Source organism: Sus scrofa, chromosome X (assembly GCF_000003025.6).
Source record: "Sus scrofa isolate TJ Tabasco breed Duroc chromosome X, Sscrofa11.1, whole genome shotgun sequence".
NCBI lineage: Eukaryota > Metazoa > Chordata > Mammalia > Artiodactyla > Suidae > Sus > Sus scrofa.
The window spans coordinates 37,324,163-37,349,176 of NC_010461.5; the positions used below are offsets into that span (position 1 = coordinate 37,324,163).

The following is a 25,014-nucleotide window of genomic DNA, read 5'->3' on the forward strand; positions in this document are numbered from 1 at the left end:
GTGATTGGTAATAAAATGGTCAGGAAAACTGGGTCTTGGGAAGAAAGTGACAATGGTGAGAGTTCTGGGCACTGGTGTACGATGCCTTTTTAATTCCCTAAATCTCACTGCAATTCAAGTCATTATTTCCCAGGGTACAGGTGTACGCATGTGTTTTGTACCTGTGGCACTACAATGGCCTAAATTATTTTTGGAATTCTCTCATCAAATGTCCCATTTTCAGAAATTTTAATCTACTTTTGGCTTTTCAAAGAACCTGAAAAAAAAGGTAGGTCCTGAAGTATGCTATGAACCAAACTCGACTGACTCAAAGATGCTGAAATTCAAAATTTGCCTGTCTTAAAAATATTTTTGCCTCATCTGATCCAGTGCGAAAAAGTCTCCCTTTCCCTGAACCTGCTAATTTCCCAGCTGCTCTTCATTCCAGTTCTAACGACTGCCACTATGTTTCCATGCTGTGCATTTCTACAAGACAGTGTCTAGCCAGTGCATTCAAGCCTACATGGAAAAACCAAAGCCAAAGGAGCAGTCAAACTCTTGATTGGCACATCCACTGATGTTTTGTCATCGACCTTTCTCACAAAGCTAAACACTTTTCTGTACAATTATAAATTTCCAAACTTTGGACTGTAATTTCTGTTTTTGTTTGTTTATTTTTAATGGTTCTTGAGGCAAATAATCCCATGGCTTGCTGAGAAAGCAAGCAAGTGGAAGATTCTCCCACTTTGATCAAGGGTAGGACGGCCATGATTATAGCTGCTTGTAGTTGGCGGTGAGGGCCTGAGCACAGTGCAACTGGAGACAGAGATGGGGCTGTGGCCAGACACCACATCCTGAGGAGAGCAGGGGGCTCGGTGAGCCTTGAACAAACCACAGCTTTGAGTAACAAGTGTCTGCTTCACTCCTCCTAAAGGTAACCAGTGGCTCGGGCGTGCAATGAACTGGATAAAGGCTTCCATTGCCCCTGCTCCCTCTTGAAGAAATAATTACCTTTTGAATGTGATGTTCTAAAGTGGACTACATAAGGCTTGTCTTCTCTTCCTGCACACCAGCCTCCCAATACCCTGAGCTCCTGATTGAGTCAGGGAGAGAGCTTAAAAGGCCAACTGTTGCCATTTTAGAAGACACTAGCTCGGGCAGCCCAAAATAGCTGTCAAGTTGAAGCACAAAGGTTCAGGTATGACTGAGCTGTCCTGCGTCTTTTGGGTTCTAGCTCTGAGGCAAGTTGAAAAGGAACTCTAATCCTAACCCCCAACAATCCATCAGGAAAGCTCTCATGCACCTCTGCTGAATACCGCTCGCCATGGATTGTCAAAACAAATTATAGCAATGCCTGCCCTTCGAATCACTCTCACTGAACCACTCCAAATGAATTCTGTGGCCAGAGTGAAGGATACACTTGATACTCAAAGAAGTATGTCAAAAGCAGGAGACTTCACTCCAGGCAGGAGTTACTACTCTAACACCTCAAGGAATAAATCATAAGGTTCAGAGCAGAACACTTAAGAGGCCAGTATTTGGCAGATGATATAAGAAGTAATTAGAATGGTTAGGCAAAAGTATTTAGACTTGGATAACAGAAGCAGAACTGTGAAGAGCAGAAGTCTGGGACAGATGAATGAGAGCCAAAGAAAACTACTGGTGACCTGAATGAGAAAAGTCCAAAGGGTCACTTTTATAGAGAACTTCAATTCTTGAAATTTCTGCCTGACAGGTTATATTTCTGTTAATCTTGTATTCTGATATTTACACTTTTTATCGATTGCAATAATACTTCATAGTGTCTTAGAAAGATATAAATAAAAATTTCCTTCTATTTCAATTAGGGGACTCAAAATCACTTAAGTCATAAAGAATTTATACTGATATTGATAGGATAAAAATTAGATTAATGAAGTCCAAAGTTTTCAAAGACAGAAAAAATGGGGCTCAAGTTCTTCCATACCTCAGAGTCTAGGAACAGGAAACCCCGTGCGAATCAAGTTAAAAGTATTCAAAACTTGACTCCAGTTTACTTACCATAAGGTCCCCTTATTGACGCTAGAGAAAAACCAGTAATTTCTGCTAAGACAGAGCGTGAGGTTGGAAAAAAAAAAAAAAACATGCTTTAAAGTTAACTTATTAGTTGTGTCACCTTGGGTATGTTATTTAATGTCTTTGAGACTCAATTTCCTCAGGTGTAAAATGGGACTGACTACCGTTGCCACTTGCTAGGGCTCTTACATGTAAAACACTCTGCCTGGTACTGGCACGGAATTGCTGCTCACTGTGTGTTCTCTTTCCTTCCAGTTCTTCGGCCTGTGAGAACCACTATGATTGACTGTTTTCTCCCTTTCCTAATTCATAGAGTACTTAAAAGTTTGTACCACACATCACATATTAACATGAATTCTCGGCTTGCTTGTGGAATCTCTCTTGAATTTCCAGAGACCCCAAATAAGCCTGTGGTTAATATACTTTTTCTGCGACCTCCACGTGCCACTAAAGAACACAGTAGGAACTCCAATAAGTACTTGTGAAATGAACTGTACTGTTTTAAGAAAACCACAGAGCTGTTAAAAAAAAATCAAAATAGTAGAAGAAATGGCAGAAATTCCACCTATTCAGGCATTCTTGCCCGATATATTAACAGTTGTCTGATCATCACTTTAAGCAGTACTTCTGGCTCTCCCTTGGTTCAATGGCTGACTGTCATCTGTGGTCCAAGATGGCTCCCAATGACCATCACCTGATATTTATCCCACCCACACCAAATCAATGCTGGCTTTGGATGACCAACAGAATACTGCAGAAGTGACAGTGTTGACTTTAGAGGCTAGATCAAAAAAAAAAGGCATTGTAGCTATGTCTTGTTCTCTTCAATCACTTGCTCTCTTGCTCTGTGAGGGCAGATGGCTGCATGACCTTGGGCAACTTATGTAACCTTTTCTAAGGTTTAGTTTTTCTCAACTTTAAGATGAAGATGTTTATTTAACAGTATTTATTTCATCAGCTATTGTGAAGATTAAATAAGATATGCATGTAAAGCACATAACAAGATGCCTGGCACATAAAAGGCTTTCATTAGATGTGGCTAGTACTGGTGGTGGTGATAAAAGAAGCTGAAGAAGCAGCAGTTAATTTGATGTGAGGAGTGAAGAAAACAGGAGTCAAGGATGATTCCTAGGTTTTTGGCTTGAATAACTGATGGTATCATTTAGTGAGTTTGAGGACATTGGAAGACAAGTTGTGGTGAGCAAGGGCATTCCTTTCTTTTTTTTTTTTTTTGGACCAAAAGACCTTAGGTCTCAAAATGGTAATACCAAAATTATCTTTTGATCACTTATAAACAGCATTCTCTTTCCATTCTTTCTTCTCTAAATTACTTCAAACTTTTTTGTCCTAAATAATTCTTTCTTGGAACATGAAAAATTGTTGAAAGAAAAATGATAGGAATTCCAGAGGCCAAATTACTGCAATCAATGGCTATGTATCCCTTGATGAGTCACTGCTCTTAATTAAATGATGGCAAGCACTGCAAAGATGAATAGCAGCAGAACAAAATCCAGACCCTCAGGTAGTCCTCACTTCTGTTTTAGAGGAAAATATCAGCAAACATTAGAAAGAATTTATGCAATCAGCATGAAATAAGAGAAGCATTGGGGATTATGAGAAATGGCAAAGTACTTCTATTAATTTTAAATGAATAAATAATTAATTTTTAATGAAGGTTTACTGATAACTAAAGCACCCAGGCTTGATGAAATTAGATTTCTGTTCCCATTCTCAGGGTCCAACTGGGGTTTAACTAGCCAAGGAAGGGTAATGTGTGATGCAGGTCTGGCTCCTCAGCTGTACACACTTAGCTTTCATTTAGTTAATGGCTCACAGACTGATGAAACAATCCTATCATAAAATTAGTTTCACAATTTTTCATATCATAATATAACTATTCATTTGATTTGAGGCATATTTGGTCTTTAGATTCTGATACTTATCAGGATTCCCCAAATTCATTAAAGAAATGATCCAAAAAATATACTACTATGAATCTGAATGGAGGCAGCACAGAAGAATTTCAAGTAAAATGGGTTAGTTCATTGAGTATAGTCTGTGTTTACAGTGTGTGTACTGCTCTGGGCCTCACTGTTTTATCCTCGGAAAAAAAAGGGGGGGGGGTTTCTACTCATAGATGATCATGAAGTTCTATCCAGTTCTATGACATTTGATTCCAGTGACCTGCTACAAGTACCAAAACTTTGAGGTTTGTTTTCCTTTATTCCTGGTAAAGATGAATTGCAAATAAGCCATCCGCAAGTGATTTTATAGACAACTTTGTACCAGTATTTATTGGGTTACTATGGAGTGGTTCCCTCTACTGCTGTGTTGTACAAAACTAACTAGCAGTGGGGATTAAACCCTTGAACTTAACTACTTCTGCCAAGCATGCTAATGAAGCTAAGTGAGGTGTAACCAGTTCATGAAATAATCATAAGGAAGCACAGTATATATATTGTCCACCAACTTCCTCCCACTATAGAAATAGAGAAATGAGTTTTTTTGAGAAGGTAGTTGCTACATTTACCATAACTACTGAATTTCTTCAATACTCTGTTTAATTCCTTTTCTTCCCACTGTAGTTGGTATCATGCAAGAATCTATTCGCACTGACTAAAACAGAAAGACAATGGAAGAGTGATGATCAGAGAATTTTAAATCGGAAATTTAGCACCAGCGCCTGAGCAACAGAGCCTTAGTTGGTGTAAACTACTCATACAGGTAAGACTGATCACCCACTTTTATCTAAAAAGTTAACTCTATAAAAACTCTAACAGGACTAAAATGTTTAAATTTAGAAAACTGATCACCAAGAAAGGCTGGTATGTTCATTATGTAGCTAACTGTTAGAAAGTGAAGTTAGAATTGTAGACTTTCCTCATTTGTCAAATTAGCTGAGGCACAAATGTGTACACGAGTGATTTCAGACAGACATTTGGCTGAGGGGAATGCAGACTTGTACACATTTGCTAGAGAGCAATTCTGTAATATCTAACCCGTGATTTTTATTTGATTTCTTAAGCTTCACAGTTTTTTTCTAGATTGTGGAAAATAATTATCTTGCAGTTGTATAAACAAACTTTACTTTTCAAGGAGAGGTACACAGTACATACAAGTTTGATGTTTGAGAAGCTAAAGATGATGAACTGGTTCTCACCTGCTACAGTGAAGGTTCCGACAGAGTCTCAATATCATCTGTCTGATAAAGCTACCCTCTGTGAAAGTCTTTTTACCTCTCTTCTGTTCTGAAGCATTTGCTGGTGTGAAATAGTAAGAGCAAGGTAACAGTAATGAATAATATGAGATAGCAGGTGTGGTGGTCTAGCTTTTTAAACGAGGAATACTTATCCATTAACACAGACGCACTTTAAAGATTTTAGTACATAATCTACACAAGGCAGGGGCTAGTGTTTCCCTTAACATTATTTTAAAAGGAAGCCACTTGCCTTACATAATACAAAAATTTCCTTTGATCAGATAAGTTTTTCTTAAATAAAGTGACTAACTTCACTCTCTCTTTGACTTATTTTTAAATCAATTCTAATTTGCCAGGCTGTACTAGATTCAGATACAAACTCACTCTGAGGCATATGGACCATTTTCTAAATAAGAATTGCAAAGCAACAAAAATCAAATGATAAAAGACACTGGTAGACATAAAAAGTCTTGGTATTTGAACCCAGAAACACTGTACAGCCCTCAATCTTACAAGCCTTTAGGTGGGAACTCTTTGGTTTAAAAAACTATTCCAAAATCATAACAGTAGTACATTTGGGGAGAAAATCCCTATTTCTATAATCCAAGATGCAAAAAAATATAATCACGATTCTGAAGAGGGAGAGAGAGTAAAATATCCCTGAGGGGCTGAGGGCATATAAGTATCTCAGAAGATAGCGTATAGAAAAATTTTTGTGTTTATCAAAGTAATGTGATTGAAAAAAAGACTGAGAATTCCTACTCTAGATTATACAAGAGTGAAAAATGTGGTACTCAGAAAGGTATGGTGAAAAATACAGAGAAATGAAGCACATTCTGAACAGAGCTCATGATTTGTATTTGACCAGAATCCAAAAAAAATTTTCTTATTCCCATCTGATAAATGGGAAAAATAAGAATGAAAAGGAGTTTGTATGTGACTCTTCAACATTTCAAGTGTATCTCTGAAGCAAGAAATACTTAAAAATAAGACATAAAAACACAAAAATCACATCTGTGTTTATGCTGTGATGAAAGTATCTTCTTAAAAAAAAAATCCTTTGAAAAGCCAAGATACCAAATTACACACAAAGACACATGAGGGCGCTCTAACCAACAAGCAATAGCAACTAGAGTTTTGGCACAGAATCTTAAACTTTTTATTGAAGTATGATAGGTTAGCATTAAATATTTGAAATTAAGAAATTATTGATTACATTTGTGAAGGACCCTTGGAGTTTGGTGTCTATCCTCAGTCATTCACTTTCCTTCTGTTCAATTCAAGATCTTGCCTATTTGTTTCTGTAGAATTAAATTTACTTCTGAAATATGAAAAGAGACTCTTCTAATAGTACTAAAGAGAAGTTCTTTAACCTAGCCACGAAAAGACACCATTTTGAAAAGTATTTATGTACAACTAAGGAGATAATTAAAAATCAGTGTTCTATTAACATGGCCAAAAAATACTTTTGCAACACGTTCCTTAGGCTAGTAGGTATTGCTTGCATGTGCCTTAAAAATTTTTAAATTACCCTTCTAGGCCAAAATCAATTGTCATTTACAAACTGCTTTAAATCTACTATATGTATTATAAACTTCTCTAGTATAAAATAATAAATCTTGGGCGTTCCTTTGTGGTGAAGCGAGTTAAGGATCCAGCACTGTCACTGCAGTGGCTTGGGTCGCTGCTGTGGCGTGAGTTTGAACCCTGGCCCCAGAACTTCTACATGCCGTGGGTATGGCAAAATAAATAAATAAATAAAAAAATCAAAACTCAGCAATTTAACTATTTCTACCAAATTTTGTTTTTTAGACAAAGCACCATCCACAATAATCAACTTTCTGCTTTTATTTCAATTGGACAATCGTGATTAGAAAAGGTGAGAAGGCAGCTATACTTTCCCCTTTCCATCCAATACATTTATGTTACCATTTTATTTTACTTAATGCTTTAAAATATATTCAGCTTAAATACCATCCACAATTTTAATATTAAATATCCACAGTTCTGTTCTAGCTCCTGTGGCAAAATTCAAGGAAATCTGATATAAATGAGTAACAACTCGACATGTATTCAGCCATCCATGATCTCTTCCATGGCTTTACCGATCACTTACATCTTCCTTTGCATCATCGGTCTCTTTGGAAATTCTCTCTCTCAATGGATATTTTTAACAAAAATAGCTAAGAAAACCTCAACGCATATTTACCTAGCACATCTTGTGACTGCAAACTTACTTGTGTGCAGCGCCATGCCTTTCATGGGTATCTATTTCCTGAAAGGTTTTCAATGGGAGTATCAATCTGCACAATGCAGAGTAGTCAATTTTTTGGGAACTCTATCCATGCACGTAAGTATGTTTGTCAGCCTCTTAATTTTAAGTTGGATTGCCATAAGTCGCTACGCTACCTTAATGAAAAAGGATTCCACGCAAGAGACCACTTCATGCTACGAGAAGATATTTTATGGCCATTTACTGAAAAAATTTCGCCAGCCCAACTTTGCTAGAAAACTCTGTGTCTACATATGGGTGGTTGTATTAGGCATAATCATTCCAGTTATCCTATACTACTCAGTTGTAGAGGCTACAGAAGGAGAAGAGAAGGTGTGCTACAATCGGCAGATGGAACTAGGAGCCATGCTCTCTCAGATTGCAGGCCTCATTGGAACCACATTTATTGGATTTTCATTTTTAGTCGTACTAACATCATACTACTCTTTTGTCAGCCATTTGAGAAAAATAAGGACCTGTACATCCATTACAGAGAAAGACTTGACTTACAGCTCTGTGAAAAGGCATCTTTTGGTCATCCAGATTCTACTAGTAGTTTGCTTCCTTCCATATAGCATTTTTAAACCCATATTTTTTGTTCTACACCAAGGAAAGGACTGTCAGCAATTGAATTACTTAATCGAAATAAAAAACATCCTCACCTGTCTTGCATCAGCCAGAAGTAGCACAGACCCCATTATATTTCTTTTTTTAGATAAAACATTTAAGAAGATAGTATATAATCTCTTTACAAAACCGGACTCACCACATATACAAACCTCTGGTTGATTTCTGAATGGGAAACAATACCAAACAGAAAAGTGTTCATATGACTCTACTTGGGACCCTAAACTACAAGATTAACAGGTCATAGCTTGGTTGATAATAGGCACCAAGAAAACCTCTTTGGTTTCTTCAAAACAAACAAACAAACAAACATAAAACTCACTTTATGGTTTTACTTATACTGAAAGCTGAGATGGCAGAGACTTTCAGAGGCAGAAGTCAAGCATATTGAAAGGATCTCACTGTATATGAAACCAACAGATCATTTTCTGTTTAAACTCAACCATGGATGCTTCTATTCAGAACACAATACTTCACAAGTATACTATAAAGAAGAAAATGGTTTATGGCTTTCCTGCTCTTCCTGCTCTCTAGTAGATTACAAGGGTCTAACTGTGGGTAATGTTTTGTTGGTAACTTTAAAAATGAGTAAAAGAAAAAAGCAAATAAGGGATTTCCTTACTTAAGTCCTGTCTAAAAGTACGAATAATGCACTGGAAAAGTCCAAGGTTTTATAAACACATTGTTTATTTGGTATTACCTGATTCATGATCCTAGGAGAAGCAATACTCATTGATTCCAGTATTTATTAAATAGGGGTTATTTACAAATATGCCTAAATATCTGGATTAGGCATTGTCAAAATTAAAAATGAATGCAATATCATTATATGACTATCTTTATCACATTTTGTATAATTCCCCCTGTATTCAACATAAGTAATGTTATTAATGACAAACAGTACCTGGCATTTAAATATGTTCAACTAATTTTTGTGAAATAAATGGATGAATGATAAGGCAGTATAATAGTATCATATACTATGATCAATTCAAGACTGGTCTCTGGAGTTAGTTTCCTGGGTTCAACCCCTAGTTCCATCTCTTATTTAGCTCGACTATCTTAGGCAAATCGCCCTCTTTAATTTCTTCATTATAGAATGGAAGAATACCATGTAATTCATTGGCATTATTTATTCAATCAGATGATGGTACTCTTTTGAGTAGCTATCATTTAATAAGCACTTGTTATGTGCCAGGCACTTTGGTTATATTTTCTGCATGTATTATTTTAATCATCACAACCCTAAAGTATGCCAATTTGTGGATGAAAAGAAGAACTGAAGTGCATGGTTAAATAAGTCACCCAAATTTTCTTCACTATCTAGGTGAATATTTAAAGAGTAAGCATTTCTTAATAGTCATTTCTTTCTTCCATGTAATCTTATTGGTAAGAAAAATGGTGGCTATATTCTGTATTACATACATTATAATTGAAACCAAAAACAAATGTGTTTTATATTCCAAAGAGCTCATAAGCACCTTTGGAGCTACAGTCTGTTTTCTGTTTCTATTCCTATGGTACTTGCATTTGATTCGATAAGAACCAAATATAAACCGTTGAATAAAACTGAAGTTGAATAAACATTAACTGTAACCTGCTACTTGGTTAGGGACTGCTTCAAGACTCACTTATCACCTACATGGCAATTTCTTTAGCGCTCAAAGACAAGTTTAAAGTAAGTTCACATACCACTTCCAAGCCTTTAATCTCATAGCATGTTTTGTTTCAGAATTAAAAACGCAGAAACAATTCACTGTACAGATTCCCCAAGAGGCATGTGTTCAAAATTACTAGAGGTTTTTCCAACACATCTATGTAATTTTCATTAAAAAAGAATAGCAAACAAACAGTAATTTTTTTTCCTTTTTTTACTTCAATGCTTAACTGAGCGAAGAAAATGTTCAGAGAAATGTTTGAAAAAAACATATGCTGGCTTCAAATATTTACAAGTGTACATCTAGGTTTTTATAGTAGCAATCTTATTTCTGACTGATTAATTTTAATTTGCAGAGACAAAGGCAGAAATGGGAACTCCAGGTGACTCTCTAAGTGCTGGCTGTAAAGAGGGGTGTCCAATCTAGTAACTTCATAGACATGAGAATCATAGAATAACTCAAAAGTCAACCGGAGAATACCCAAGACATTCAGCTTCCTCCAAAGTTACATCAGTACTTTTATTCTTATGTAAGCTTTAAACCCAAAACTCATTAGACTAAGAGGAATTGTGAAGATCAACTGTTTTCATTTAATATAAGCAGTAGTGTATTAAGTCTCACTGCAATTAGGAGTTCTAAAAATAGATGCAACTTCTAAAAATCATTATTAAAAAAATTACTTTGCATCACCACTATTTAAAAAAAAGATAAAAGAATCAACACCAAAGTAGAGTTTCCCACATTTAAAAAAGGTAGTAAAAGAGGGATGTGATTTCTCTTTAAGTTACTCATTTTAATTCTCTGTACCAAGCTTATTAATCATCATGTTTATTTTTACACCATAGATGCTTTTGTGAATAGGTGACTGTAAATCACTGTTGAATTTTCTGTGTAATTGAAGAACTGGCTATTTAATGTCATGTCAAATATTTTACGTGAAGTAGCACTTGCTAAATTTACCCTAACCTTAAAGTGTGGATCTCAAAAAAAAAAAAAAACAAAAAAAAAAACAAAAAAAAAACCACAGTGTTTTTAATGTGTCTATGAGTTATAGTCAAACACAATTTCAGAAACCCCAAATTCTGCCTTAAAGATCAACAAGACTGTAACTTAGTTATAGAAAACGGGCATGATGAATGCTAATTTCCCCCTTTATCCTTTCATATATACACTGTCATTAAGACAACTTTCAAAGTATTAATCAGGAGCACACGCTATTAAGACTAGACCAACAAAATTAAGGATAGACCACTTAACCTGGAAGTGAATTTCTATTCCCTGGGTGGAAGAAAATGATGTTGGAAGAGGAAAAAATTTTCCTTTACTCCTGTAGGCTTTTCCGGCTAGTCTAAGGGTTAAACTGACATGAGGTACAATAACAGGAGAAAAACCAATTTTAATTACATACCTATGAGGTTCCATAAGAATATGAGGCCTAAGGAAAAGCTGGGCAATTGGATCTTGTATGCCATCAGAGAGAAAGAGAAGGGGCTAGGGCTTTGCGGGCGTTGAAGAGGAGGAAGGCGATTCACATGGAGATGGAAAAACAAATGTTTGGTAAACAAATGCTGGGCAGCCCTGCAGAGGCAATGGGACATGGGGAGGACTATGGTCTCCCCAGCCTGCCAATCTCCCCCCACCACCCCTAGCCCAGATTCTTTGCAAGCATCTCTGGTGATAGGACTCTTCCTGGACCGGGCCCTTTAAATTCTTTTAGGCAGTTAAGGGAGAGGTTAAAAACAAAGACTTCCGGAGTCTTTTATTTCTTAAAAACAAACAGCCCCCCCTGCTCCCTACCAAAATAATCTTCAAGCCGAAGAGCCACATATTGGGGCGGGGGGGGGGGGAACAAGGTTTGTGCTCCTGCAATGTCTACCCGGCTCTGATCTGGTAAGGATGGCTGCAGCCCACCCTGGGCTTTGCAGTCTGCAGGGTGGGAGCTGTTATGAACACATGTTTGAAAGACAAGCTGAAAACCACAAAGGGAGCACAGAGGGACACTGGTAATTTGCTAAGCATTTCCATCCTGCAGCCTAATGCCATGAAGCTTCCTCTGACTGACTCCAAATTCAAAGGGAATTGCTATCAGTGGGAAGAGTTACTGCTCTACCTAGAAAGGTTTTATACTTGACAACAAAAACGCTTCGGCTGTCTCATACATGCTTGCTACCACTGGCTCAGAAGGAAGGCAGCAGTGAAAGGATCCACATTTAATAAGCAAAAGAAACAGTCATCCTTTCTTTTCAAATCCAAGAGCTTTTGAAGGTGGGAAAAGAGAAGCAAGATCATCTTAAATTTATCTTGTACTTCTAAGTATTAAAACCCCACATTCAAGCTAAACATGCACATTATGCTCAACAACCTTTACAAAAATAACACAGGTTAGCCAGTATGTTTCTTAACAGAATAAGTAAGTCTTCATTTTAAGGAGAATTTCAATTTTTTTTGTACACAAATATGAGGGACTTTTGGGAGTTGTGGTAAGAGACTGAAAGAAATGCCAGCAGCCGAGAGCAACAGAGGAAGAAAGAATGTAAGAAATCCATAATGCCGTCGCAACTAGTGTGATATGATGAACACCCATTGAGAATGAAGACTGGCCCTAAGCAGGTGAAAGAAGAACTGAGACCAGAAGGGGACCAGAGAGCAGCCAGGCGTGTTCATGGGTTAGCGAGGAAAACCATTTAAAGGAAGCACACACAGAAATGCTTGGGCGGAAGCTTCTGGCTGAGCAACTGTGAGACTGGGGTTTTGCACTTCTGAGAACTAAAAACAGAGCCCCTAAGCCTCCTGGACACAGGCCCTATTCAGAATAGAAAGTGATGGTGTGTACAGCAGTGTACTTTCAGAGAAGCTGCTTAACTTCAATTTTGGTTATTAAAACTATACGTCAGTAAGTCAGAGCCACAGAAAGGTCTAAGAATTGCTTGTCTCTCCATGCCCAGGTGATGCATTATGAGGCTGTCTCAGGGAGTCGGAAGGGATAAGAAAACTCCAACTCTTAGTGCTGAAGAGAGTGAATGAAGGCAGGCAAGAAGTCAGGATTTGCATTTACCTCGAATGCTGTACTATTTCTTTCTAAAGTACTCTTAATTTAGGAGAGGAAGAAAAGAGAGAAACACTGAAACATGAAAGTTTTCACTTCCTTTCACATGAAAAAGAGGAATAAAAGGGAAGATGACAGAAAAAACAGACATTTGCATTCATGTCTTAGTTATTGCCTGTAGGCAGAAAAAGCATGAGAAATATAACAGTATAACAGTGGGTCTCAACTTGGGACGACTTTTGTGCTCCAAGGGACTTCTGGCAATGTCTGGAGACATTTTTGAGCATCACAACTGAGGGGAAATGCTATTGGCATCTAGTGGGTAGAGGCTAGGTCGAATCAACACCGCAAAGGACAGTCTCCCACAACAAAGTATCTGGCCCCAAATGTCTGCGGCTGTTGGAGATGCTAAAGTATGATGACACACCTTCCTAAATTTCAAAGGATTATACAATTATTACTTACACAATTGCACACAAAACTGCTTCTCCAAAGCAAGTAGTTTCCACTTGGCACCACACACTCAAATCTAACCTGATATAACCAACGAGTTTTAGACTCAGGTATGATGGTTTCAAAAATAAATGCCTACTAGTAAAGAAAAAAGTATTATTAATTAATATAATGATGGAGTTCCCATCACAGTGCAGTGGAAATGAATCTGACTAGGAACCATGAGGTTGTGGGTTCAACCCATGGCCTCGCTCAGTGGGTTAAAGATCCGGCATTGCTGTGAGCTGTGGTGTAGATTGCAGATGTGGCTCAGATGTGGTGTTGCTGTCGCTGTGGCTGTGGTGTAGGCTGGCAGCTGTAGCTCTGATTAGACCCCTAGCCTGGGAACCTCCACTGCTGTGGGTGTGGCCCTAAAAAGACAAAAAATAAAAAAATAAAAAAATTAATATAATGCTAGGACCTTTGGGACACTTGATGCTTTTGGATCAATGCCAAGAACTTTGAGTGGGGGTGCGGGGAGAGGGACAGGGGAGGGGGGAGTGAGAGAGAAGGAGAGAGGGAGGGAGGGAGGGAGAGGGAATAAAGGAGACAATGTGAGAATATTCTTGGCTAGCTGAAATAAATGATTAAATAATCTAAACTTGTCTAAAAGGAATGGAACACTGTGATAATCTTCCATTTTCTTTACTAAGTATAAGGGAAGAAAACTGACAAAAACTAACTAGAGAAACCAAAATCTACACACAAATGAAATCTACACACAGACAAGTCACTGAATCAATATATGAATGATATCTGATATGAAGAAAAGCAAATAGGCTGCAAATCAGTTATTAACAAAAACAGTAACAACACATCAAGTGAAATTTTAAATGATTAGTCATGTGAGATGCGTTGTTATTAAAGTTTTATAACAAACATTACATTGGAAAACACCTATAATAAGGTTCTGCATGAAACTACTTTGGGTTGAAGTTACGGACACTATATTAGCAAATCCTACTGACACAACCTTCAAATATACCTGGAATCTACTTTCATCGCCTCCCTGCTACCACTTTGGCCTTGCCAGGTAGGACCATCTCCCGTTTCCCTGCTTCCACCCTTGAGCCCCTACTCAACGTATAACCAACAAGGCAATGAAGTCCCGTTGCTGTGGAAAGTCAGACCACCGTCTGTCAGTTCAAAACTCTCTGGTGAATCCTCATCTGTCTCAGAGAAAAAGTCCTTCCCTCCTTTCCTCTTGCACCTCATCTACGATCCACTCTGCCCATTGCTCACTTTACCTCAGCCGTGATGGCCTCCTTGCTTTTGCACCAAGAGGCCACTTGTGCTCCTGCCTTAGGGCCTTTGCATTGGCTATTCTTTTACCCAGAACCCTCCCTCCTTTGATGTCAGTTAGCCCTCTCTCTCTCCTCCTGCGAGTCCTTTCCAGATGTCATCTTCTCAACGTGGCCTGCTTCGACTACCCTATTTAAAATGGCAAACCTGGAGTTCCTGTCATGGCTCAGCAGTTAACAAACTGAATCGTAACCATGAGGACGTGGGTTCCATTCCTGGCCTCGCTCAGTGGGGTTAAGGATCGGGCGTTGCCGTGAGCTGTGGTGTAGGTCGCAGACGCAGCTCAGATCACCCGTTGCTGTGGCTCTGGCGTAGGCTGGCGGCTACAGCTCCGATTCGACTCCTAGCCTGGGAACCTCCATATGCCGCGGTGCAGCCCTAAAAGACAAAAAGACAAAAAACAAAAACAAAATTACCAATTACCTAACTGTAAGTAGTACATTTACGAATGCAAAAATGTAGAGATTTCAAGTACTGAAATATAAAGAATATCAACAATAATGTGTGCTCTGTGTTGAAAGTCTGCTTGCCAACTCAACAATGGTGCCTTTTCTGGTGGTTTCTTCTCATTAACTTGCAATTTGAGAATTATTTCTCTCTTCTCTTCCTCAGCATGTTTCTGGACACTTCCTCAAAATTATACGGTATGTGTCTTAGAGATAATAAACTACTTTATTAAAACCCAATGCAAAACTAACTTTGATCCTTGGCACGCACCATTCCTGTTGCCTGAAATGTCCTCTTGTCCCTAAGTAATTACCCCATGACTCAAGACTAGGCTCAAACTAACTTCCCCCATGTAGTTTCTCTCATTCTTTTTTTTAGTTATTACTTCCCACCTCATATCTTGGACAATAATTATTTGTTTTGCCCATCTGTGAAAAAAGCCACAAATAAGTTCTATCCTTGTGCACATGTATTGTCCCACTAACTAAAAGGTGCAATATATTTTCCCTCCTCTTAAACCCAGGCTACTCTTATGACACTTTGACTAAAAAAACGCAGAGGACATGACACACAGCGCCAATTCCAGGCCTAGGCTTCAAGAGGCCTGGTAACTTCCCATTTTTGCTCCTTTGGATCTATGACAGACTGTCTTGCTAAAAAGGAGGCAATGAGGGAGAAGACAGGAAGAGAGGAGGGAAGGGAGGAGGGAAAGGAGGAGGGAGAGGGGGAGGGAGAGAGGGAGAGAGATGGTCTGAATGAGATGATGAAGAGGGCCCAGCCAGCTTCCAGCTGTTACAGTCACTTCTGCTGAGATGCCAGAAAAGTGAGGATACTAGCCATGCCACCTCAGCCAACAGCCTCTGATAGAGAACTGAGCAGTCCCCATCAAGCTCTGCTCAACTGCAAAACTGAGAGCAAATAAATGGCGACTGTTGTTTAAAGTCATTGTATGTTGAACCGTAGCAGCTGGTAATAGATCCACTGCCTCATTTCTCTACTAAGACCATAATGCCTTCAGGGCTCCAAGGACAGTATACTGCATGAAGTAGGCACTTGGATTTTTGTTGAACAAATCAATCAACGTTAATGAGTAGGTGAAGCACAGTGTTTAAATATTAACTACTTTGGGATTTTATTTGGCTTTGGATTGCCATTATATCAAACACCATGGCTAATCAAAAGCTGACTATATTATTGAAAGTATGACGATAGATTATGTTGTCAATCATTATTTATGATATTGATATAATTACCTTTCAAGACCAGAATTTAAAATGAAATTGATTTTTATAACTCAGTAACAAGAACCCAAACAATCTGATTAAATCATGGCAGAAGATCTGAATAGACATTTTTCCAAAAGAAGACAGACAGATGGCCAACTAGTACATGAAAAGATGCTCAACATCGCTAATCATTGGGGAAATGCAAATCAAAACCAAGATATCACCTCACACCTGTCAGAATGGGTATCATCAAAAAGTCCACAAATAGCAAATGCTGGCAAGGACGTAAAGAAAAGGGAACCCTCACAGACCGCTAGTGGGAAGGTAAACTGGTGCAGCTACTATGGAAAATGGTATAAAGGTTCCTCAAAAAACTAAAAATAGAACTATTATACAGATTCAGCAGTTCTACTTTTGAGTATTTATCTGAAGGAAACAAAAACACTAACCTGAAAAGATATGTGGGCACCCCCATATCACTGCAGCATTATTTACAATAGCCAAGATGTGGAAACAACCTAAGTGTCCACTAATGGATGAATGAATAAAGAAGATATGGTATACCACATATGGAGTGGAATACTACTCAGCCACAAAAAAGAATAAACTCTTGCTGTTGTGAAAACATGGGATGGATCTTGAGGGTATTATATTAAGTGAATGAGTTAGGTAAAGACAAAATTGTATGATTTCACTTATACAGTGAATCTAAAAAACAAAACAAATGATCAAACAGAACAAAATAAAACAAAGACACCAGAATGGTGGTTGTCAGAAGGGATGGGAGTGGGTGGTGGGAGACAAAATGGGTGAAGGGGTAAGAGGTACAGACCACCAGTCATAAAATAAGTAAGTCATGGGGATGTGATGTACAGCATGGTGACTAGTCAATAATGTTATATTGCATGTTTTGTAACTTTGTATGTTGATACAGTGTATGTAACTAGACTTATTTTACAGTGTATACAAGTATCAAATCATAATGCTGTGAACCTGAAACTAATATAATGTTACATATTAATTCTGTTTCAATTTATAACAATTGCCTCGAGCAAAAGCATTTTTAACACAAGGCTAGTATATGAACTAAGAATGTGTTTTAGACATTTTAGGGTTTTTTTTGTTTTGTTTTTTTGTTTTTTTGTTTTTTTTTTTTGGTCTCTTCTAGGGCCACACCCTCAGCATATGGAGGTTCCCAGGCTAGGGGTCTAATTGGAGCTGTAGCTGCCGGCCTATGCCAGAGCCACAGCAACGGGTGATCTGAGCTGCGCCTGCGACCTACACCACAGCTCACAGCTACGCCGGATCCTTAACCCACTGAGCGAGGCCAGGGATCGAACCCGAAACCTCATGGTTCCTAGTTGGATTCGTTAACCGCTGAGCCACGATGGGAACTCCCGACATTTTAAGTTTTCAAACTATCATTTTTGCTATTATATATAAGGAGATACGTTTTATTCTGTATCTATGCATTTTCTTATATTAAGTAAATGCAAAAGAATAACAGCACTCTGCTTTCATTGACCATTTCCCCATTTATCTTTTTACACTTCTCATTCTCTTTGCATAATTGAAGAATACTTCCTTACTAATGTGTATTTTCTGCATTTCTCCAATGAGTTTTCATTGCTATTAGAACATTTCACTAGATTGGCTGGGAATTGCTCATGCCTTCCCCCTCAGCTTTTATCTTTTTTGTCTTTTTTTTTTTTGCTATTTCTTGGGCTGATCCCACGATATATGGAGGTTCCCAGGCTAGGGGTCGAATCGGAGCTGTAGTTGCCGGCCTACACCACAGCCACAGCAACGCAAGATACGAGCCACGTCTGCAACCTACACCACAGCTCACGGCAACACCGGATTGTTAACCCACTGAGCAAGGGCAGGGACTGAACCCGCAACCTCATGGTTCCTAGTCGGATTCGTTAACCACTGCGCCACGATGGGAACTCCCCCCTCAGCTTTTAAACACAAGAATTTCAGTTAACACTTCCCAAACATTACAGAAAATTAAACTAAACTGCACTAATTTTCTTAACCATTAAAATGCATTGAGGAAGCCAGGCTTTTGATAGTATGTTTTGAGGAAAGGAGTGCACCCTGTTTGTGGATGAGACAGGTTAGAGAGGCCAGTGAGCGCGTAAGTGAACACCAGGGCTAGAGAGCCCACAGGGTCTCTTAGTGACTTGAGGTCTGAAGGGGGCTAGGCATCTGGAGGAAGGCCCACTGGCTTCCTTTCTTGCACAGCTCGGTGTTCTGCCTGACACTGGACCGACAGTTCTCATGAACTTGATACTGGGATCAAACAGGCACAAAGAGTGAATAATGGTAATATTAATATTCCTAAGGGAATATTATCCTTTATTACATTTATAATTACGATTTCAGACTATGTTTTAAAACTGTTTGCAAAGCAAATAAAATGCTGACTATTCTACATTGCAACATTACAAAAATATGTGTGTGATAAACTTTTACTATATAAACCAAGTTCTAATTTCCCACGAAGTATAGGAAGTTGTTTGGTTCCTCCTATTTGTTGGATTTCCCACTTACCTTTTACACACAAATAGCAAAGAAAGAATAACAGAATTTTAGAACGAATGTACATTTTAATAAAAATAAAAGTGAAATTATAAAGTGTTCCTAAGAATTAGTACAACTCTCCAAATAGAAACCAGTTACACAAACTTTTATGTGTATGTAAACATTAAAAATTTCTGATAATTATTGTTATTTGTCAGTTTCTATTCATAAACCTTAGTGTGACAAAAATGACTTACCTTCACATCCCTGTGAATTATGTTATTATCATGACAATAGCGTAGAGCTTCCAGTATCTGTCTCATGTAATGACTGTTAAAAAAAAGAAAAAAGAAAAAAATCTGAAACTGTGAAAAAAAATTTTATTTTTAAAACATAATATACCAGGTTCCTAGTTTGTAATGCCCACCTTCAATATTTGCTGCCCACGGACACTTTTCATTTGAGTGGACATGATTGGTGGAACGTGCAGCTTAGTAAGGAAAAAGTTGGCAGACTTAAGCTTATGACTTTATGAAGAAATAATGTATTCTATATTTTCTAAGATAGCTAAGTCAAAAGAATTTCACACAGTTCATAGTAAAATAGCTCTGCAAACTAAAAATTCAAGCTTAAAACATGGAGGAAAAAAAAACCCAAAACAGTTCTCTAAGAGTTAATTCTACTTAGTTACCCTGGATTGCTATCAAGTGAACAGTGCTCAGAGGTACACCAGGGATTCTGACTAAAGGGGTGAAAGCCTTTTTTCTGCTCTAAGGACAAACAAGAGAGAAGAACCTCCTTATGCCCCACAATTTCTTTTTGCATCATAATCGTGTTTCAGTTGGGGCATCCTTGAACAGAGCAGGGTTCCTTCTAGGCCCAAGTCCTAGGAAGTCCAACTCCTCACAAGGCCAGCAGGGTCCACTGAGGCTCCTACCGGGTCCGAGTGAAGAACAAAGGAGGAATGAGCATTTTAAAGAATCGTCCTTAAAAGTGGTAACAGGGTCAACTAGCCACACGGTGTGTGACAAGAGCAGTTCATTAAGTATTACTTCAGAGTTTACTTCGACTTCCTTCCCTTACTTCTAAGGTTCTACTTCTATAATCCCACTGTTTCTCTTTCTCCGACGGTCTTTTCCATCTCTCTTCCTCTGAATTTTACTCCCTTCAAATCTGTCCTTTCCCTACTATCCCTCTTCCTTTCTCACTTTCCCCTTTCCTTCCCAATCAGTCATGACACAGAAATGTGATATACTTAACATTATTTACTGTACAGTACTTAATGAATTTTTGTTTATTTTCTGTCCAGATCTTTTATTTCCACTTTAAACTATAAGCTAAATAATTTAATGATACTCACAGATGACCTTGTGTGTGTGCCCGTGACTCAAGATCAAAAAAAATGTTCCCCTACTCCTGCTTTACAATTAAAAGACATTTCCATTGAGTTCCCTCTTTGGTATGGCACTATCTAACCAAACTCACATCAGTGTTGCTCTCCTAGCATGTGCATTATGTCCTGTGTTAAAATTGATCAGAAGGTTTCAGTTTAAGTGAAAGGTAGGGGGATAAAAGACCCCAAGGCTGTTCCTGTACTTATCATGGCTGTCTCCTCACAAGTGGGCTCTAAGGAGGAGCTAGGCTCCTACGGTCCTTACTTATGAGGTTCAATTTTTTTTTACTTTGCAAATGCACCCATAGGAGGTCGTGGGCACATACTCTTTGTCCGGGCCAGTGAGTTGAAATTAAGTTTCTGTTTAACTTAGGGGACCTTAACTTGGTGTTGTGGCCCTTTCCTAGTTCAAATCTGGCTTTGGAGGATCTGTGACCCCCTGAAATGGCAGAGACAACAAATGTGAAAGTGCCTTGTAAACTCTAAACCATGCTACCAAGGTTAAGTTTATTAACTCTCGAATTTAGTCAAAGATTTAGGAAAAGCCTATTGGTGAATATGGAAGAGAAGCTAAGTTTAAGCTGGGTATTACGGACCTAGCTTTATACTTAACAGCACAGACTACTTTGGATACTTAGTACTAAGACATTCACTTACATCTTTAGCCTGAAGAAAATTCTTATCTCAAAGCCTTATTTAAAAAAAAAAAACCCAAAAATCCTTAATGGAGTTCCCGTCATGGCTCAGCAGAAACGAATCTGACTAGCATCCATGAGGACACAGGTTCAATCCCTGGCCTTGCTCAGTGGGTTAAGGATCTGGTGTTGGTGTGGCTGTGGTGTAAGCCAGAAACTACAGCTCCAATTTGACCCCTAGCCTGGGAACCTCCATATGCCAAGGCTGTGGCCCTAAAAAGACCAAAAAAAAAAAAAAGAATGAGCATTTTAAATTTTGATTATTCAATTATTTGAGCCATACATACAATATTAGAATCTCTGTTGGGGGTGGGTGGGGACAGATTTTTTTCCTCTCCAAATATAACAGGTTTAAACTGATCTTTCTCCACCCTTCCAGTAAAGACCCTGGGAAGCTGTGCATGTGAACAGCGTGCAAGCAAAATAGAGAACCAAAATCCACCCACACAGTCTAAAGAGTTGCTGATGAAACTTTAATCAAAAAGCTTCATTTCATGAAGCGTCATGGTGGCCTATACTTTTCAGAGAAACTCAGCAATATCTGTTTGTCTCCATCCTTAAGGATCAGGAATGCTGATAACTCTGTGGATAGAAAAAAGCTGGCCAGTAATCCACTCACTTCCTTTGGAAGGAGGCATTTTGGGGGTGGAAGAAAAGAAGAGAGGTGCCTCGTCTACTGTCTTTGGCAAACTCTGGGTATAAAGACTATGCTGAAGAAAGCTCTTTGCTGGGCTGAAGAAAGCTTATCTCCGGAATTCCCATTAGGAGAATGTCCCTAGCTCAGGATTACCTACAAAAAACAGAACCCAGGATCTTTGAGGCATGGATGGCTTCCTGGGAGATGTCATGTCAGCTATTCAACTCTCCAAGGTACACAATGGAGACGTTGCATAACTGAAATGCTCCCTTCTGTGTGTGGAATCCGACAAACCTCATGTACAGACCTCCTCTGTTCTGGGCCAGAGGTGCATTTCTGGTGCAAGAAGGAAGGAAGTGAGGAGCTGCCTTTTAAAAGGCCTAGATCTCTCTCTGCTCTAGCTGAACCTTTTGATTGCTTGTATCTTTATAATTGTTTAGTAAAGCCTGATACTAGATAAGAATATCTCTGGGACTTGTGAGTATGATTTAATCATCTGATCCTGTATGTTAGCTTACTCTACAACTCACCACCTCTGAAAGTACAGAGGGAATCACTAACGGGGTTGCAAGGACTGAACGGAGTTTTCTATCATGCCATGCTTTGCTGCGCCTCTTAAAGCTCAGCCAGTTGGAGAAAAACAACATTATCAGTTTGATTACTTGGTGTCTCAGAGTGTTCTTGCAGTTGGTCTCACTTGAGAATCACAGAAATCAGAGAGAAGGAGGGTAGAAGTCATCCGGTTGAACACTCTAAACCAAACGGAAGACTTACACGCCCCTGTTACATGGTTACTGGTACTCTTAAATAGGGGACACATCTAATCATACTTTCTGAGGCTGTTCCTTTTTGTCATTTTTAGAAAGCGTTTTTAATAAATTGTGCCAAATCTCTCTCTTTGCAGTGTTACTTACTGGTCCCAATACTACTCTTTTCTGATTCATTCTGCAAAGTCCCTTTAATAAAATCATCATTTTAACAGCAAATACAAATGGATTTGGGGGGGGTTGTTTTTCGTTTTTCTTTTTAGGGCTGTACCTTCGGCCTACGGAAGTCCCTAGGCTAGAGGAGCTGCCAGCCTACGCCACAGCCACAGCAATGGGAACATAGGATCCAAGCCGCATCTGCAACCTACATCATAGCTTGTGGCAATGCCGGATCCTTAACCCACTGAGCGAGGCCAGGGATCAAACCCACATCCTCACAGACACTATGTCGAGTTTTTAACCTGCTGAGACACAATGGGAACTCCTAGATGGACTTTAAAATCAACAGGCTTTCAACTTGATGTATATAAACATCTACCTTTTCTATAAATCTCAAGATTGGGAGAGACTGCAAGGCATTTCACTGTATGATATCACCTCTGCAACACTGCTATTCCCCTATCCTAACACCTAGGCCTGTGGCAGAGACAGGCTCAAAGTTAAGGAAGAGTGATAAAGATGAGTAGGCAATAGAGAAAAAGTGCTACTGGTTTAACATCAACCCTGACCCTATATGCCAGGTATCCCAAGGTTTTTGCGGATCAAAAAGGAAAAAATCTTCCTCCATCAAGCTTCACTGTTTTACGAAATCAACATTCAGAATTTTTAGTTTTCCCTCTCTGATGCTGCTATTGAAAGATATCAATAGGAGTTCCCGTCGTGGCGCAGTGGTTAACGAATCCGACTAGGAACCATGAGGTTGTGGGTTCGGTCCCTGCCCTTGCTCAGTGGGTTAAGGATCTGGCAGTGCCGTGAGCTGTGGTATAGGTTGCAGACGCGGCTCGGATCCCGCGTGGCTGTGGCTCTGGCATAGGCCGGTGGCTACAGCTCCGATTCGACCCCTAGCCTGGGAACCTCCATATGCTGCGGGAGCGGCCCAAGAAATAGCAACAACAACAACAACAACAACAAAAGACAAAAAGACAAAAAGACAAAAAAAGAAAAAAAAGAAAGATATCAATAAATGCAAATCAATACAAAACTCAAATTAATTCTTGGGAGTTCCCATTGTGGTGCAGCAGTAATGAACCTGACGAGTATCCATGAGGATTTGGGTTCTGGCATTGCCGTGAGCTGTGCTGTAGGAGGCTTGGATCCCACGTTGCTGTAGCTGTGGCGTAGGTTGGCAGCTGTAGCTCCAATTCAAACCCTAGCCTGGGAACTTCCATATGCTGCAGGTGAAGCCCTAAAAAGCAAAACAAAACCAAAACCAAAACCCTCAAATTCTTGAAGAAATAAATATGCAAAAGTCAGAGTTTCATTTAGTAGGATAAAGTGGTTTACCACTATGCCATAAGAAAAATCATGATAACAATGGCTATTTTTGGTATTAAAGAATGTTTTTTAATTTTGAAACAATAAAAACTAAAAATGTTAACTTTTTTTTGGGGGGGGCGTCTTTTTCTAGGGCCGCTTCCAACGGCTTATGGAGGTTCCCAGGTTAGGGGTCTAATCAGAGCTATAGCCACCGGCCTACGCCAGAGCCACAGCAACGCAGGATCCGAGCCACATCTGCAACCTACACCACAGCTCACGGCACTGCCAGATCCTTAACCCACTGAGCAAGGCCAGGGACCGAACCCGCAACCTCATGGTTCCTAGTCGGATTCGTTAACCACTGCGCAACGACGGGAACTCCATAAAAAAAACTGTTAAGTTGTGATAAGAATTTAAAACAGTAGTAAAAGGGGATGGAAAAAAAAAGAAAATCCTAGAATTTGCTTTAGTGAACATGGCACAAAAGGAAAAAGGATATTTAGCCTCAGTTCTACCATGAAATGCATCAGGAGTTTAAAGAAGGAATTAAAGTTAATGTATATGAACTCTCATTTGCTTCTTCTCCCTAGCTCCAGGAGTACAAAACAGCAGCTACCTAAAACTGAGTATATTCTTTACCTTGTGTTATAGCTACAGCGGCTCTATCTCCTGAGGCTGGGGCCCTTTCTCCTCAGTCAGGAGAAGGCAGGACAAAGAATTGGGAAAAAGTCAAGCCACTCTGAGCTCAAAGTCGCATGTGGTAGTCTCTAAGCTATCCTCAAGCATTGTCCATTGTGCCATAATTCTAAAAACAGGAGGAAGGAGGAAGTTATCAATTAATGGTAACTGTTTCTGAAATGGGAGAAAGTTTTAATAAATCCTAATGGGAGGAATTCCTGTTGTGGAACAGTGGAAACCAATCTGACTAGTACCCATGAGGATGTGGGTTCAATCCCTGGCCTTGCTCAGCAGGTCAGGGATCTGGCAGTGATAAGATCTGTGGTGTAGGTCACAGATGTGGCTTAGATACTGCATTCCTATGGCTATGGTGTAGGCCAGCAGCTGCAGATCCAATTCAACCCCTAGCTGGGAACTTCCATATGCCATGGGTATGGTGCTAAAAAAGGGGGAAAAAAAGACAAAAAACATCCTAAAGGGTAAAGTGGTTTACCACTATGCCATAAGAAAAATCATGATAACAATGATATTAATGGGTT

The 25,014-nt window shown here is 39.1% G+C and overlaps 2 protein-coding genes across 3 annotated transcripts in view; one reads left to right on the top strand and one right to left on the bottom strand.

Annotated features, from left to right (window-relative positions):
* CASK (calcium/calmodulin dependent serine protein kinase) overlaps positions 1-25,014 on the bottom strand; it is a 368,751-nt gene that overhangs the window by 157,190 nt on the left and 186,547 nt on the right. The window contains 1 exon segment of the mRNA XM_003360270.5: positions 19,087-19,159. Within this exon segment, the coding sequence (XP_003360318.2) occupies positions 19,087-19,159 (73 nt within the window).
* On the top strand, positions 4,510-9,982 carry GPR82 (G protein-coupled receptor 82). Of its 2 annotated transcripts, none has more exons than XM_021079414.1 (3): positions 4,510-4,758; positions 7,046-7,112; positions 7,250-9,982. In XM_021079414.1, the coding sequence occupies exon 3, from the start codon at positions 7,284-7,286 to the stop codon at positions 8,292-8,294; it is 1,011 nt and encodes a 336-aa protein (XP_020935073.1). In that variant the 5' UTR covers positions 4,510-4,758; positions 7,046-7,112; positions 7,250-7,283; the 3' UTR covers positions 8,295-9,982.

Coding starts and splice junctions, on each gene's coding strand:
- GPR82 (XM_021079414.1), top strand. CDS start 7,284: ATGAGTAACAACTCGACATGTATTCAGCCATCCATGATCTCTTCCATG.